This window comes from Patella vulgata, chromosome 4 (genome assembly GCF_932274485.2).
Source record: "Patella vulgata chromosome 4, xgPatVulg1.2, whole genome shotgun sequence".
In the NCBI taxonomy this organism is placed as follows: domain Eukaryota; kingdom Metazoa; phylum Mollusca; class Gastropoda; family Patellidae; genus Patella; species Patella vulgata.
The window spans coordinates 72,432,689-72,451,003 of NC_065882.2; the positions used below are offsets into that span (position 1 = coordinate 72,432,689).

The window sequence follows — 18,315 nt, forward strand, 5'->3', positions numbered from 1 at the left end:
TGAAAGGTAAAACTAGGATATATTATGAATCACCAAATTGTTGTATGTTAAAGGAGCTAAATCGCTAAAACTTTGGACCTAGAAATTGACACAAATGGGTCGCAACGCATATAATAATGTAATACGAACATATATAACTGATTTACATTCAGTCATTTCTGTTTTTATTGTAAATTCTAATCAGTTATGTTCGGCGAATACGCCATAAGTCTGACTTGAATGGCAATCTCTAGCGTCTGGTTATTCTATTCTATACTGAAAGTATTTATTGCGCATGCTCTCCAGATAAGAATATGGTGTCAACGTTTGACATGACGATTGGAATATGTCTAGCCTCGTTCTTCGAGTCGCTTGTTACAAATGGCGCTAAAACTCGGTATGGTACACGATTCGTATACCAATGGTAAAATGTTTAATTTTGTCTTCAATATTGGATATCAGAAGCCCATCTTTTCCCGGTAAAATCACAACATCAATGTTGATTTAAATTGATTTAAATTAGCTACTTTAAAGTTCACAGTAACGCAATCAGAACAGAGAGCATGGAAGGAACTATTCTCTCGTTATTAGGATATCCCGCTACGTTTTTGTACTTCAAACCTGGTCGTACTGAAAATACAAGTCACCTTAAATAAAACTTTAACATTAAAATGCAGACTATAAAATATAAATTAAGAAGCACATAATGTGATGTGTACTGTAGCATGCTAAATCAGAAAAGAAACGAAATCTACTGAATTTTATGTAATGAAGTATAAAATACATTACATAATAGATCCTATAGGGCATTCGTGAAATGGCAAAATAGTATACCACTCAAGTACATCCAAATGCAAATTCGAGTAAATAGTGAACTTTCTACATAGAAAACTGTCAAAGCAATAGTGGCAATAATGCTCTTAGGTCGATTACCATCTCGAAAACACGTAGCCTTCCACACACGATAAACCCCAATAGCCTATTTGCCTATAGTGTTCCTAATCACCACAGGGTTGACAGTGAGTCGCAACGAATTTGATTATGACTTTCTTAACCACGCAATTGACCTTGAGTTATGAGTTATATTATTTACTTACATGTTCCATAACAGTAAACTGAGAGAGTATTTAAGCGACACTCTTGGGTGGCGTAAGAGTCACTGGGTGTAATGTACTCCCAATCAGGCCCTTTACAAACATGGAGGAAGGGGGGTGTTTGATAACAGTTAAAAAAACCTCTCCACCATTCATGGTTTGTTGTAGTCACCGAAGTATGATAATTGTCACCGTCTGTAAATCCCATAGTTCGGCACACAGTTCCAGCTTCCCCATTATTTAGATTCCCGATACCACAGATATAGCCTGTTTTACCATCTCTAGTGACTTGTACAATTCCATAATTAGATCCAGTACCTACCAGTGAATAGTCTATAGCTAAATGTAAAACAATTAAATAAATCAACATTTTTATCGACAAAATTTAATAATACTAGTAGATTGATCGTGTATATACATGTAGATAAAAAAAACCGAAATAATTGATTTGTCTTCGAAGACTTAAATTCGGAAGAACGTGGATTATTTCGGTAAAAGGATAAAACTTGTGTAGATATTTTTCTTTCAGTGTAATTATTGACATGAACTGACACAAGCGGGAAATCGATAGAGCTCTTCCTCTTATTGTCTTATGCTTCAAATCGAATTTGACAAGTTCCTTAAAAGCTGATGCGGTTTTCGGGTAAATATGAGTAATTCTGGAACGGAAGGTTGTGGAGCGCTAAATATCATCCTCTCATCAAATAATTCCCTTAAAAACTGTTGCGTTCAGAAGGTTTTCGACAACTGCCGACCATTTTATTATTTATTTATTTTTCTTTTATTATTATAGTTTATAACTGTTGATTTTATTTGTTCTTTCTAGTATAGTTTATTAAATGATAAATAAGGCAACAGTTATAAACTATACTTAGAAATGTATATATGTAATTATTATAAAAACATAACTGTTAATCTTATTGCCAATGATTTTTATTGGGGTTTTTGTTTTGGTATAGTTTATTAATTGATAGATGAGCACAATACATGTAATCATTATCAAAACATAACTTAAAAGTACAGAGACTGTGCAGAGCGTGTACTAAACATTGTCCGTAAATTCAACAGTCGCAATGGGTTGGACTATTTACGTAGTATTGCACATACTATTCACCTGTGATAATTTTGTGTCAGTGACTGTAATATCAGTCAGCCAGTCACAGTGCTATTATAGACAATGTGTTACGTAAACTGAACAGGTATGATAATAATAAAGAATATTTAATTATTAAAGTTGCAATTGCAAATTTTCAAGTTATATTTTTAAAATGTATTAAAATAAAGACTTAAAATAGATGGTATCCATAAACAGTCCTACCTTGTTAAAGAATAATCCTATTGATCCTATAATTCGCTATTGCCAGCTGAGAAATTGGCAAAAATATCATTTTTAACTTCAAATTCCAACGTTGGAAAATGGCTGCCCCATGTTGTCAATAGCAAAACAGGGGAGGTAATTGTGTTGTTATTTCCTGTGTCATAGATTTTTAAGGGTGGGAAATAATGCCCATGATCGTATAATAGTGATTTGATAACCTATTGAGCAAAAGACATAGAAATAATTATGTTTTGACTTTCTTAGAAAATTTGAAATTCTCGCTTTAAGTATTGGTTATTTTTAACAAAAAGGGCCTAAATACAGAAAAAACAAATGATATCATCGGCAGTTGTCCCACCGGCAGTTGTTCCGCCGGCAATTGTCCTGCTCCCGAATAAGAATAGAATTCCTCAAACTAGTGCTTCGTTGGTGGTTTTCGTACAATCCATGAAGTGATGATCCAATACGTCAAGATCGATCCCATCCGAGATCTTTAGGTTGTAAACACAAGTTTTATTAAAGTAGGATACAGTTGTGCCCATAAACAATGTGTTGTGATCAAATACATCAACACGAACATGTGTATATATAAACTATATTTGTAGGAATCAACCGTGTCAAAGTTATTTACACTTACCTTCGGTATCATTATAACAATAGGCCATGGCGCCTAGTCTATCTGGGCATGACCCAACTTGTCTTGTCAGGTCACACTCTTTAAGTTCTTGTTCTGATCCCGAACAATCAGCTTCGTACACCCAGGTAGGCGTATCTTGATCATAAAAGTTCGTTACATAAGCCTTTCCATTTTGAAACCCTGCCTCAGTGCATGCAACCTTAGCATCTACATCGTCCCAATTTGTACCGCATACTGCACCCCAAGTACCGTTATATAATACCAGTACCTTTCCTGTTGTGTTCACTTTCGAATCACCGTCCATGCCATCTGAGACAGAAAAATGTTGGACAAAGTATATATGTTTAAAACGTTGCTTTTGGAACCGATTCCTTAATACTATATTAGTCAATCTATAAATATTGGGGTATAAATTAAAATTGTTTATATACATTAACTATGTATAATTCAATCCAGAAAATTAGTTTTTCAACTCGTCATTGGACAGTCGATATTTTAATCTCTAGAAGCTATGGTGCTATGGTAGGTTAGTGAGTAAGGCGCTGACTCGCTAACTAAGAGACGACTTCGATCACGTTGTTAGTCGAGAAAGTTCCTTGGGATGTTTCAACGTGGATGTCCCCTGACAGTGGTGCAGAACGATTCCTCCTCCATGCTGTGTTGTTTAGTGATATGATACAATAATTTACTAACCGTGGGAGGAAACCACGAGAAAACCCACGAGGTTGGCCAGGCAACCCAACTCCTTGTCACATATCAGCTTGGGATCGAAACCACGATAAATGACCCAATGATAGACGTTATGATCCAAAGCACAGGTATTAAGATAGGGAAACGACACAAAATAGCAAAAGAGAACTATATGTAATTTAGGGTTACTCTTTCCCATTCAAATAGTTTTTACAATGTATGTGCGTGTATCATTTAGTCCAGCAAGCACCGTGTATCATTTAGGCCAGCAAGCACGGCCAATTATTAAGGAAAACATCCCTTCATCACAAATATACGGATTCACATACCTTTTACAATTCACAAATCAGAATGGGTAAAGGTGGTTTTGCTGATTAGGCAGACAACGTGGTCTTCATTACAGTATTAAGAAAATGTGAATGATTGACTGGAGTAGATTACATGGTATACTTACGTAGTCGTTCTGTAAAAGATGGTGTTGTTGTCTGACCTTAAAGCAATAACAATATGACAATTACTAGTAGCGACAGTGTCATCAATTTTTGCCCAGTTTAAATACGTCTATAAATAAATGAATGAAATGGGGTTGAACGTCTTACTATTCTTATTATAATAAAGACGGACTTAGCCATACTTTGGATGGCCAGTCTCTCCGTATAGGTATGATTAAGCAGTCAAATAATTAATAAATCAACGGATATGAAGAGTCCAGGGGAAGAACGATCTAAGTCACATTTTTGTCTTTTCGCATAAAAGATAAAAGGCAAAACAGACTTTTGGACGAGAATACTTGACGCGAACAGAACAACGAGTGGGTTTAATTAAAACTTCAAAATCATGTTTAATACGAATCATAGTTACCAATACAACAACTGACTTCCACTTTTCAGCCAAATTAGGGTCAAATAAAGGGTCCGGGAGGCCATTTCAGAAGGGTCTTGGTTCGATGTGACTCCGATCTTTTTACCTGAAATTGATTGTTCCACAGAAAGCTTATACAATTTGCTACCAGATGGCGCCATTAACTAAAGTTCGTTGAAAAAGTGACTTAAACCGTTCTTCCCCGGGGCTCTTCATATATTTCTTATTAGCAAAAGACACAAATATTACACTGGGTGGATGTGCGTAAACGGTATCAGAACTACATCTTGCATGGTTAATGGAATTTACTCCAGAATCAAAATTGCATAGCCTATCAAAAACTAATTCACATTTTTTCCACGAATAGACAAATACAACGGCAACGGCAATACGTCGATAATAGACTGATGTAAGCAAATACAAAATCACATCTTCATATGAATGTATCTTACCGTCAGTAACATTTATGAAAAAGATTGTAGATATTACAGAACACAGCAACAGTACGTTGCATCCCCAATTTGTATCCATACTAACTTACAGCGAAAAGGACTTCGATGAATTATGTTAAACTTTTTATATATATCTGGTTTTGTTTCTGTAGTTATGTATAGTAGTCAAGGTATTGTTGAATACATTATCTCGACAATATCACTTATGTACTGATAAGGGGTGTCTCCACTCTCAAGGTAGTATTTGCCACCATGTATCATATATCCCCAAAAATCAATAACATTGCTAAATCAACAGTAATTTTAGTATAAACATGTAAACTGAAGATACTTGTTTTTTATTGACTAAAAGATATCTCGATTACTAAAGTGACGGGAATACATGCTACGTTAACAAATATTGTGCAAACTATTTCAGAAAGAAATGAAATTAAACGAGGTTTAACGTCCAATTGTTCCGCACCATCCGGACTAATGGAAGATGTTATAATATATATGACTAATTTTAAAATAACAGCACGATTTGTGTCAGTGAGTCCGGGACATAAATACATTACCCTCACTGATACATGGTTATATTTTTGTCGAAATTCTTCAAAAGCCCAGTTCAGAGCAGAACAGTAGGACGTTAAACCCCATTTCATTTCATTTAGTAACTCTGAAACCGGAAGTGGTAGGCCATCTCCATCGGGCCTATGTTACTCCCCGGATTGAGCTACCCCTATATTGTAGCCGCCAAACCTGAATAGACAGATAGACAAACCAACAAACGACATTCTCAAATATTAGTATAGATAAGCACCCACCCAATCCCAAAACAAACAAAGTGTAAATAAAACACAAGTAAAAAAGGCAAGGAGGTGTGCATCTTTGCATCTTAAATGTGTTGTTTAGACTAATCCATAAATAAACCTTTTGTAACACATTTGAGTAAGTTCAAGACCTCACAAGTTTTAACATCAGTAAAGGGGTTAAACCTCTAGTTCAATACTATTCATGATAATGGAGGGGTTAATCCAATGGGCACTACTTTCTGACCAGCGGGTCTTATAGAACTGTTCCCTAGAATTCAAATCTGAACAGTTATTAGAAATGTTGGTCCATTTTGAATTATGCTTGAGTGTCTATTCTGAGCCTTAGTGTAGCATAGTCGGTCGAACATGGAAGCGAAATCACGTTTTTACCAAATCCGACATGTAACACCGTCTCTGCTACTCATACAGGTACTTTGTTTTGGTCAATGAGTGACACTAGGATGAAGGAGGAACCTAAAGATAAGGAGGGACTGGGGACCACACCTGACATCGGACAACTGTCTTACTATTAAATTAAAAACATTTCACTACCCCACTCTAATTTCCCCGTACATACTTATAACAGGGTACTAATATGTGAGAGCAAGTACACATAAGACAAAATCTGTAGATGTCATAGTTTGGCTTTTCCGAAGTGATTCAGTAGCTTTTGCCGCTCTGATCATTGCATCACTGCATCCGCACCCCGCTAAGTCTAAAATGAATGACCGAGGGCCGTGTCTCTCTCAGGGTCACTGAGCCTTGAGGTGACTATATTTGACCCTTGGCCCCGAATAGAGGTCAAATGGTCCAACGGGGGCAACTTGATCGTCCCGATTCGAATTGTAAGAAAAGGTTCTATGAGATCCACTGGTCAAACATTTGTGTCAATTTCCATATTAGAAAACAATTGCTTTTATTTTGATTCTATTATAAACAACTCATTGGCTGTGCAATGGGTAGGGTAGTAAATTTTCACTCTTACTAGCAGTTTTAACCATTGAGACGAGAAAATATTTAAAAAAAACAATGGGTATCTATTTCTTTTGAATACATATCCGTTATAACGATCCGCCCCCTCCCCCTTCGTTTCACTAGAAAGTCCAAGAATGCGATTTGCAATTGTGAATTTGATATTTAAATCGAAATCATTTATTATTTCTTGCAAATCTTACAATACATCTTTGGTTGAAAAACACATTTTGCAATGACTGACAACTATAAACATTGAAAACTAAATGAAATGGGGTTTTGGTTGGGTATGTGTTACTCTGTTGTTTTTGGTGGGGTAGGTTCTTGGTTCATCTGTTGTGTATCTCTGTGGTTTGTCGCTAAGCTTTTACGCAGTTTGTCACCCTTAACTATATATATATATATATTACACGCATAATCGATTTTTATTTCACACCGAACACTGAGTTAAAGCTCACTCCCCAGTGGTCATACAGTTAGTCAGTCGTTCAGTGATGGATTTCAACCGGGTAGTCGTAATTTTTGTATTCTACGATTATGTTTACTTTGCTGGAACAACAATTCTCAATGATGAATTTATATCAAACCCTACGTGCAAAAAACATAAAATTCACTCATTTGAAAACTACCAACTCTTCAAAACAAGAAGTGCTTTGGAATGCGCAAAAAAGTGTGCATTGGATATTGAATGCTTCTCTCTAAATTTTCTTAAAACAACGTTCGAATGTTCTCTTAATCGTGGTTTTATTGCTGAAAATTGTTCGAATGCCGTTTATGAGAAATATGTTGTATATTATGAAAAGAAGGGTAAAGCACAGGTAATGTATATCATTTTGATTTTATTACGTTTACTCTATGAAAGTGGGTTCTTATAGATGAAATGGAGATCAAATTTAAAATTTCGCGAAGTTTTAGATACACTAACACCCTTTTTTATTCTTCTAAATGCTCATGATATATTGTCGTTGAACATGTTATCCACAATTCTTGTTAGTGATCTACGAACAACAGGATCTTGGACAATTGGTTCGTATGAGTCAATCACTTAAATCCCTTGCACTCAGAAGTAGAAAGGACATGTCACAAGGGGCTGTGGACGGCAGAAAGAATTTGCCATCAAAACTGTCAAAGTTTCCTTAGCCAGTGATTTCGAATAAATGTATAATATTTTAGAACTTCATCTATTTCGCGGTCGGGTCCTTGTTCATCAAGGTGCTAATTTTATCGCTGCGTGGTACCAAGGTTAAAAGGTTAAATTTTCGTCATATACTACTTTAAATACATATATGTATATTGTAAATTTGGTGACAATAACACTTAACATAATTATGAAATAATAATTTTTAATAAATTCCCGAAAAGAGAGAGGGGGAGTTTAACGTCCACTCGACACAAACTAGGTCATTTCGGAACTAAAACATGTTCAATTTTGTTTCAATAATTCGCCTTCGCGTAGGTGTCTTTAGCAGTGGAAGGAAACCAGGGGACCCGGGGAAAACCCACGATGTTGGACAGGCGACCCTACTCCTTGTCACGTACAACCGGGAAATCGAAACCCCGCCAGTTGACGCAATGACAGACCTTATGATACAGCGCGCACGTGCTAACCATTCGACCATCCAACCCCCATTCCCGATAAGTGGGAATCAATATAGAAGAGGCGCCTGTTTTGATAAAACCGCCAGATCTCAAAAGTTTTATTTGACTTATCATCCGAGTACAGTGTAATATAAAGTTATCGAAATTTGTTTATACCTTTTCTCTTCGATCTATCATTTATTCGTTTTCCCAACGGACGCGATCACATGACAACCATAGGCCTAACCAAAAATACCACAGCCTTGTATATTTTTTTTTAAATTGAGCCTTTACGTCAGCATATAATAATAATAAAATATGTTTTTAGTAGGGATTTATAAGATTCAAGTGACAGTATATACGGATGTGTGGCATTCCGAAAACAAGGGGCGGCAATAGAAAACGCTCGCTTGCCATAAAACTCCTTCTTGTATCTCGGCTCGAAAGTTGTATATCTGATGAAGATCTGGTGGTTCTAGTTGACTGACGATAGGAGATCAGATCACATAAATACGAAGGTGCTTGATTGTGTAGAATTTTAAAAACCGTGACAAGTACTTTAAATGGATTCGTTGTGTCAAGATTTCTAACACTATTTACGGGGTGCACAAATTCACTACCAATACGAACATTGTTTAAAATAGACTGATAACGAAATTTAGAATAAAAATGTATGTCATCCATGCCCTGATTTCATCTACACGTTTCAATTGAATTGATACACCAATCATCGGATTTAAATGAAAACTAGACCTTAGTGTCATCGGCGTAAACCAACTGATCAGCGTTCCCAAATATTTTTTTAATATTTACCTGGGATTCCGAGCGTTGAAAACAGCGCGATTCCGAATTTCACAATCCATACCGAGATGTTACAGCTGTGCTGAACATTTTTTTAATAATTACACCGATAGTATCTTTATAAAAAGAATATCATATTTGTGTAGCAAACCATTCGGTATGTCGTTTTTATTGCACGAACACTTGATAATGTCTACTACAACAAATTTTTATTTTTCTGTAGAAGCCGGGCTAACGGAAAAAATCCGACAAAAAAGGGTAATTCGTGTTGTTTTCTCGGTATTTAGTGATTTGTGGTATTTATTTTTTTTCGGATTTTTGCGGTAATTATAAGTTTCAAAAAACTTTTTCCGTGTTTTTTGTTCTTTTTTGGGGGGTATTTTTCCGTATTTTTCGGGGTTTTTCATTTTCGGTATTTTCGAAGCCTGTGCTGGCTTCGGATTTTACCACAATAAAGCAGGCGTCACAATGACCCGAAATTGACATGGGCGTAAAAACATCAAGTCATTCCTGAGGTCATTTTAAGCCATCGTATGATATCCTGTGGAGATTCACAGGCCCGGGCAGCAACTTCTTGAGCGCTAGCAAACACTTACAAAGGTTCATTATCGTTTTGAATTCGTGTGTCCATTTTGTCCTTCATAAGGCCATCGTGAGGGCATCTTGTCAAATCGTGTCATCTTCCTCTTTACTTCGTCTGATCATCGGTGTCATTGGACATTCGTATACGTCCACATTGTCGTCGCCGCTGTCCGTCCGGACGTCCGTCCACAATCTGTTTGCTAACACTCTACAGGTCATAATTTTTATCCGATTTTGACAAAAACTTGAAATGTCGAGTTATCGCCCAATGAGCTCGGTTCCATTCGACATTGGCATGTATCATGGATTATGACCCCTGACTGTATGAAAAATCGTGCTTTTAGCGTGTTGTCCCTCTCTATTTTTATCTGATTTTAGAAAAACGTTACACCACAATGACGGTTGAGTTCGAATTTTGTGAAAATCGGACCGAAACTGCCCGACAAAATGGCCGCTCCCGGTACGCAAATAGTGTAAAAGTATGCAATACGAAAGTTAACCTTCCCAAGATCTTTCGGCAATTTTTTGGCGTACCAAAGATTTTGCCAGCGCTCACAGGCGGTCATACGATGGCTTAAGATGCCCTCACGAATGGCCCGATGTTTTTACGATCAGAGCCGAATTCACTTCATCGTGTGACTATCTGGTGTCAATTTCGAGAGATCGTGACGCCCGATAAAGCATCTTCCTTTGGCCTTCGTGTGTCCTGCGGGTATAAACTACAATACAAATTCACATCTTCGTATTACCTCCGTGTGTGGTTAGGGTGTCATCGTGTGACGTTCTGTGGGCATTGCACTTGCTTCGGCTGTTGATTGGATTTTGACCAAGTTCGGGAATATCTTCGCGCGAATTTCAAAATTCCATATTCGTATGGCCATCGGGTGTCAATTTCGGGACAATGTGACGCCAGCATTATGCCTACCCTAATATCACCTATACTGTATCTATAAAAAAGGAATATCATTTTAGTGTAGCAAACCATTCGGTATGTCGTTTTTATTACACGAACACTTGGTGATGTGAACGTATGGTCTAGTACAAAAACACCATTTTTATTTTACAAGATAGCAGGCCGTGTTTGCTTCGGCTTTTATCACCATTATGCTATATGCCAATGTTAATTTCGAGCGCTCTATCCGAACGTAATCCTCTTATGAATCTTTTATTCTGTATACATCTCTCCCCACAACACCAACATCAAATTACCATTACCAGGGAGATTGTTATTGAATGTCTACATTAACGTTTATTAATTGTATTTTTTATACAAACATCATACTGAAAAACATTATTCATTATCGAAGAGTTAAATTATTCGTATTCGTTCTATGCCCCCGCCCCCCCCCCCTCTCTCTCTCTCTGTCGGAGCCACGCTGGCTAAGTGAGTAAGACGTTGGCTCGCTCACCTGGAGGTCTCGTGTTCGATTCAGATTTTCCGTCGTAGCAAGTAACAACGTATATTCAGAGGCTCCGTGTACACATTGGCGTGCACGTAAAAGACCCCTTGGCAGTTGGAATTCGATATAAGACTAGGCCGTAGTGCCACTATCCGGGCAAATAATTTCCCTCATAGCACGCTGTATGGCGTATGCCTGTCTTCATTAGCCCAGTCGGAGCAGAACAATAGGACGTTAATCCCCACTTCATTTCATTTCCCGCTTTCCCGCTCTCTCTCACGCGTTCACAATGGAGCGTTGCGCATACGTACAAATGCAAAGTTCAATCGTCATCTTTACGCACGTAAAATAAACGACGAATACCGAATGGGGTAATTATGTATTTGTTAGAAGACGACGGTTGAAATTTTAATGTGACCAAGGAATTTGGCTCTTTGTGAAAAACAATCTACCACTGCAACAGCATATACGGGTATCTTTGTTATACTGTAACATTGTCTGTTAATGGATGTTGGTCTTATTAATTTACAGGACTGTTTACATGGTGGTAACCGTTCTTCGTCACCATTATATTGTGATTGTATTGATGGATACATTGGTGACAGATGTGAAAGACTAATGCAAAGTAAGACAACTACAATCTGTTAATGAAAATTACAATAATAGGTCAATGTCTATATATATTCTGGAAATTTATATTACAATTCTGTAGGAAAGAAAACAATGGGTTTAATGATATGCATTTCTGTAATCGGTCTCCAGCATTGCCCTTTGAAACCCAATGTCCCCATGACTATGACGTTGTGTACACCATACATCGTACGTCATTCGTGACTCAATAATGTATTCAGAATGCGGTTCGTTATGCCATATAAACAAATACTGTTAGGCGGGATATATTTATATATTTATCTGACGGTTTTATAAATGTCAAACTCATTAATGATATGAAATTTAAAATATTGACCGTAATAGCAAAATCAAATCATATATATTTTCATAACCGCCAACTCCATTCATGGTAAGGTTCCATCTTATCTCAAGTGTATTAAAATCAAAGCAGAATATCGTGATTAAATCTCCATTCTTTCATTTTAGATTGTGCAGAGGGTTGCAAACGACCATATTACCACTTGCAGAAAAAATATTTTTATATATTACCACCTGGAACCTCTCAACCAATAAGAATCGTCTGTAGAATGAATTGGGGTGGACGAGATATGTTGATGCAACATTACGATTCGTTGTACGATTTTAATAGGTCCTGGCGCGAATTGAGCGAGGGCTTCTGGAGTGATCCAAACCACGAAGAAGCCGATGGCTGGATAGGCTTGGAACATATCCATATTATGACACGATATACACCCCGGCAAATTTGCTATGAATTCAAGGCTATGTTTGAACAATATACATCAACATGTATAGAAGGCTTTAGTATCGGAAATGAAAGCAATGGATACCGTATTGCGAATTTGGGACCTGTGCAGTCACCCGCATGTTTGGAGCATCCAGTTGGAGCAGCATTTTCGACGTTTGACAAAGATAATGATAACAACAGTACACGAAGCTGTGCAGCTGATTACCAGGCACCATTCTGGTATAACGAGAACTGCGCCAGGTGCAATCTTCTTGGTTCTCTAAACCATCCTCCTGGTGGCAATTGGAGTGGGGATATTAGTGATGCGTTTTGGGAAGGTCTTGCCTTCAGTCCGCTATCTATTAAAATATGGTTTCAGTAACATATTGTCTAGACATTCATTTAAATTGTGATGGACAACAAATAACTTTACATTTGGAAAATGTTTCTGCGCCGGTTACTAAATTTTAAGTATGCCCGTTGTGATACTACAATTGTATCATTGTTCTAATTGTTCTGTTTTTGTTCAGTTTTTGTTCAGTCTATTGTACAACTCTGTAGTTTATGTGGGGCATGTTAATGTTCTGAATCTTTGGTTTATTTTATTGTTAGTTCATCGGATTTTTGCGGTGTGGTTTCCCCATGTCATTGGTGCAGGACGGAGGCCCAGACAAGTACAGCTATCTAGTCCTTCGGATGGCACGAAAAACCGAGGTCCCGTGTACACATTGGCAGCTGGAATTTGATATATGAGAGTGGGACCTAGCACACAGCATGGCGTATGCACGTCTTCATTAGCCCAGTGGGAGCAAACCAGTAGGATGTTAACCCCACTTCATTTCATTTGTTTTATTGTACATTGAATTTTACTGAAAAAATGGATATATAGCGCAAACCACATAGGATTGTATCTTTCTGTTTAATCTATATTAAATCAATATAACACTTTTCTATATAATTCTCTGTCAGTATAAACTTAACATGATTTTTGTGATGCGTCTTGTTCCGGCCCAGTGTGCACAGCGCATGTCATGTTTTACAACATTCGTCTAAACAACAAAATGTAGATTTTGGGCAGATCTGGTGGGGGGGGGGGGGTCAGTTATATGAAATTGGTTATATTATCTATTTTAACAACTTATATTACAGAGGCGGATCTAGGAATTTTGAAAAGGGGGGGGGGGCGCCGCAAAATGCGGGCCTCTCACCGCGGAGAAGGGGCATACCGCTGAGAGGGGGGGTTTTGTGGGTGGGGGGTCCCCCCAAGAAAATTATCCACCATTTCCTTGCATCTGTAGCCATTCCAAGAGCTATTTGGCAGATATTTTCGTCTAAGTAGACGTTCGGAAATCGTTGAAAAAGAGCCTTAAAATCGAGCAAAAAAGCCAGTTGAACATACGACTCGAAAATTGTCAAGGCGAGCGAGGCATTATTATTGGAAAAAAGACGAATCTATTCCCTAGCCACTTCACTATTTAATCCTTGTAACTTGTACTGTGTACTGTCCACACATGAAACTATGCTACATCAAGTTTCACGTCGGTGATACGCCGCCGATTCCACAAGATGCTATCATTGATGTCTGTCTATAGTCACTCTATAGGATTGGGGCACCGTCAGCTAAACAACAAGAATTCGTTTGAAAGTGGAAGCATTAATTAGACGAGACTGGTGTGTTTGAGTCGATGGTTTGGGTCATTTGGGATCCCTGCAACGGGTTGGGAACGGACATATTTGGGTCTGAGAAAAGGCACTTTCAGCTGTAAAAAGGGCACTGTCGAAAATTAGGGGGAGGGGGCGCCCCTCCTGCCCCCTTGGATCAGCCTCTGTAATATAAAAAGGGTATGGAGAGTAATTTAAATATCACATTTGCATCGCAAGGAAACATTATATTAATACTAGTTCGTTTCTCGGGGTCTGTATTCTTTACAGATGTGTTCTATACGTCCACACTGAAATTTGGCCGTGTACTGTCGTCATCCGCCTATGCTCCTCCGTCGGTCGGTAAGTCACCCAGAATTATCCACAGAAGAAATATAGCGTGCACCTTGGGTCTGAAGGGCCTATGAGCTTATGTCATTATCCTGTTCATGGTCCAACCGTCAATCTAATCTATACTCTTCAAAAAAAAACAATACAAAACTGCGGAAATGCACTGCTGTTTTTATTAGAGGTAACCAGTGTATGTTAATAACAGGCCAATTGCCTACACATGAACATAAACAGTTCATATGGGCGGCTTATCTGACGGCCCCATTTCAGTCGCAAAGAGATACACCGTCAAAAGTGAAAATGGACGTTTTTAATTTTTGTCTTAATAATGAGTAATTGCTCCACCAATCCTCAGACATTCAGCAATTCGTCGTGGCATGCTCCTAATCAACCGTCCAATCACGATTTGGGGCAATCTGACCAACTCTTCTTTCAGTGCCACGGCCAATTCTTGTAGGGTTGACGTTGACGTCGACGAACACGTCTCCGGATCAAATTAAACGTAACACACTAAAGCAAAGATACACTAAACAACACATCTTATGCAAGAACCGATAGGAAAGCAAACATGGATAGATAAACCAGCACCCGGAATTTTCATCAACCCTTCCTTGAAGTGTCAATTTGACAATGAACCCCTCACACGTGTATGGCGCTATTGCGTGTCGCATGTGCAGCTTAGTGGTTCTGTTGGGACGACAAGTTCTTCATCTGTGAACATACTCTCAAAGCATGTCACGTGTTCATGACTATTTATCATATCGCAACCTGCATAGGTATTTGCATTTCAATATCCCCTACTATTTTTTTTTGAAGAGTATATATTCAATTTCTCGCAAATCGGTTGATGAATTTCAACCAAATGTTGTTTAAAGATTTGTTCAACTGAAGTTAATCCGTCTTATTGGAGCAAACAGCTCTTTGGTCAGTGTTCTTAATTCTTAATGCATCACCGGAAAGTATTTATCATATCGCAACCTGCATAGGTATTTGCATTTCAATATCCCCTACTTTTTTTTTGAAGAGTATATATTCAATTTCTCGCAAATCGGTTGATGAATTTCAACCAAATGTTGTACATAGATTTATTCAACTGAAGTTAATCCGTCTTATTGGAGCAAACAGCTCTTTGGTCAGTGTTCTTAATTCTTAATGCATCACCGGAAAGTATTTTTTTTTCTATCGCTTTTTGAATATATTAGTTATTTCCTGGCACATTTTCCCCGCACCGTGGATCAATCCTCCTTGCTTGTTGGCTCTCAACCTCAGTGGCACAGGAAACAGTTAACGCTGCTGGTGATGGACTGGTTGTGGCTGATATCCAATTTTCTCTGATTTCAGTTTCGATCTTAAAAACTTTCCAACTTACAACCATTAAAATTTATAATCACAATCCGAATTTTCAGGTGCAAACGGGGAAGCTCTGGAACCTCGAACCAAGCGGTTTTGTTGTGCTCCCATTGTGGTGAAGAATTCGTAAATTGAGAAAACGAAACTAGTTTGATTCACTACTCCTGCACCTCACTCACAAATAATTTTTCTCCTCGGGTTGAGTCCATTGAGGCTCTTGCACCAACCGATTTCCCTTGTCCCCCCATTGCAATGAAGAATTCGTAAAATGATGAGAAAACGAAACTAGTTTGATTTACTATTCCTGCACCTCGCTCATAGATCATTGTTTTCCTCGGACTGAGTCCATGGAGGCCCACGGACCATTTGGTTTCGTTGGGCCTCATCGCGGTGAAGAATTCGTAAAATGATGAGAAAACGTAACAAGTTTGATTCACTATTTCTGCACCGCATTCATACATCATTATAAATTTTAGTGGAAACGAAGAGATGAATTTTATTTATTTTGAAAACAGTATATTATTCCAAATTATGGTGTCCACTCGGGCCGATTGTACTTCAACTTACCCTGGACCAAACAAAAGGTGTAGGAGTTTTGGCACATATATCTGGAGACAACGAAAGATTTTTTTTATTGCATTTCGGGATCCAACATACAATCCATTTCCACCAGGCCCGGATTAAGTGGGGTTCCGGTCGGGATTGAGCCAGGGGCCCCAATGTTAAAGGGGTCCCCAAATTATAGTTCTAATGTACCAAACAAATATATATATAATAAAATAAAACCATTTAACAAAATTCGAAGTCCTAAAAAAAACGGTATAGGCAAAATAGTGTAATAGTCTGGAGGCTCAGTGCAGAAGGGCGGGAGGGGGCATCAAATGAGTACAAAACCAAACCCAACTTTATAGTAAAATTTTGCGTCTCTTTGACTTTTCCTAATGCCACCATCAATTACTGTTTCTATCATCTGAGCCAAGCAGTGTGGAGAAGAGTTCAGGAGTCGGGATTAGCTCCAGATTACAGAGAGGACAATGAACTTGCGCTAATGATCAGAATGCTCCCAGCACTGGCATTTGTACCTGTTGATAGAGTTATAGACGCATTTGAAGCTTTGGCTGACATCATTCCTGATGAGGCAGCTGCTCTCGTAGAGAGAAAAAAAAATGAGGTTTAACGTCAACTTGACACAAACTAGGTCATTTCAGGACCAACCTTTGGTTCAATTTTATTTCAATAGGGGTCTTTAGCAGTGGGAGGAAACTGGAGGACCTCGAGAACACCCACGATGTTGGACAGGCGACCCTACTACTAATTTCTTCCTTCATTTGGCCTTCAAAAACATATAGAACGAATAGTCCTAGGGGACGAATAGACCTAGGGGACGAATTGTCCGGGGACGAATAGTCGTCGGGAAGGAATTGTCCGGGGACGAATAGTCGTCGGGAACGAATAGTCCTCGGACGAATAGTCCTAGGCGACGAAAAGTCCGTGGGCAAATTGTCTTGGGACGAATAGTCCTCGGAACGAATTGTTCGGGAACGAGTTGTCAGGGAACAAGTTGTCCGGGGACGAATTGTCCCTTACCCGCGCCCAGCATGCCTCTATCTGTTTGGTCTTCCAAAAAGCAGGAGGCGGGGCACTTTTAAGGGAAAACACAGACATTTCCACACACACTCAACGTCTTCTCTCAAACCAATTGATATAAATGTCAACCAAATTTGGTAGGTATGATGTTGGATTTTGTTTATCCAGCTTTGTTCAGTTGCAATTGCCAAACTTAACACTGAGGGGATGCCTTAAAATGCCAAATATTAATACTTTCTCAAGTTTTAAACTCCCTCCCGAAATCCGCTAAGTGGATTTCAACAACATGCGGTAGATATGTTTGTTTGGTGGTGAAAATACTGAAAACATACTAAATAAATTTTTGTTATATGTAGCCATCTACAGCTTGTTCATTAACAAAGAATGTACATTGTAATTTAGGTGTGTGTATGTGTCTAGTACTAATGTAAATGACAGTAAGTGTACAAGACAAATTCATTATTAAGGAAAAACGTCTAATCGTTAGCATACCCCGAACAAAACGGGGTTCCTGTATACACATTGACATACACGTAAATAAACCCCTAGAAGTTGCAATTCGATGAAGAGTAAGCGGAAACGCCGCTGTGGGGACACAGCGACCCTCATAATATAATATATGGCCCGTCTTCATTATCCCCGTTGGTGCAGAAAAGTAAGACATTTAAAGTTCATTTCATTTCATAGTTAGTGGTCTATTTTCATATTATCTAAAAGGAGTTGTTTCCCTTGCCTTATAAAACACTCTTTTTGAACATAGCACGTTCAGATACTCCAATCTTATGTATGTGTACTATGAATGTTGTAAATCTCTTACTGTTTCATAATAAGCAGGTGGTTTTATATAAACTGCTAAACCTTCTTATCGGAT

General features: G+C 38.2%; 1 protein-coding gene across 1 annotated transcript; it reads left to right on the forward strand.

Moving 5' to 3' along the window:
• The first annotated feature begins 7,274 nt into the window (after nucleotides 1-7,274).
• LOC126817624 (ficolin-1) lies at nucleotides 7,275-13,403 on the forward strand. Its single transcript, XM_050544716.2, has 3 exons — nucleotides 7,275-7,615; nucleotides 11,690-11,783; nucleotides 12,257-13,403. Exons 1-3 carry the CDS (start codon nucleotides 7,292-7,294, stop codon nucleotides 12,895-12,897), a joined length of 1,059 nt encoding a protein of 352 aa, XP_050400673.2. The 5' UTR covers nucleotides 7,275-7,291; the 3' UTR covers nucleotides 12,898-13,403.
• The last annotated feature ends 4,912 nt before the right edge of the window (nucleotides 13,404-18,315 follow it).

What these genes read in the sequence shown, in the direction of transcription:
- LOC126817624 (XM_050544716.2), top strand. Translation starts at nt 7,292, where the DNA reads ATGGATTTCAACCGGGTAGTCGTAATTTTTGTATTCTACGATTATGTT. An exon ending in AAAAGAAGGGTAAAGCACAG is followed by an intron (nt 7,616 to 11,689) that starts GTAATGTATATC and finishes ATTAATTTACAG; the next exon opens with GACTGTTTACATGGTGGTAA. An exon ending in ATGTGAAAGACTAATGCAAA is followed by an intron (nt 11,784 to 12,256) that starts GTAAGACAACTA and finishes CTTTCATTTTAG; the next exon opens with ATTGTGCAGAGGGTTGCAAA.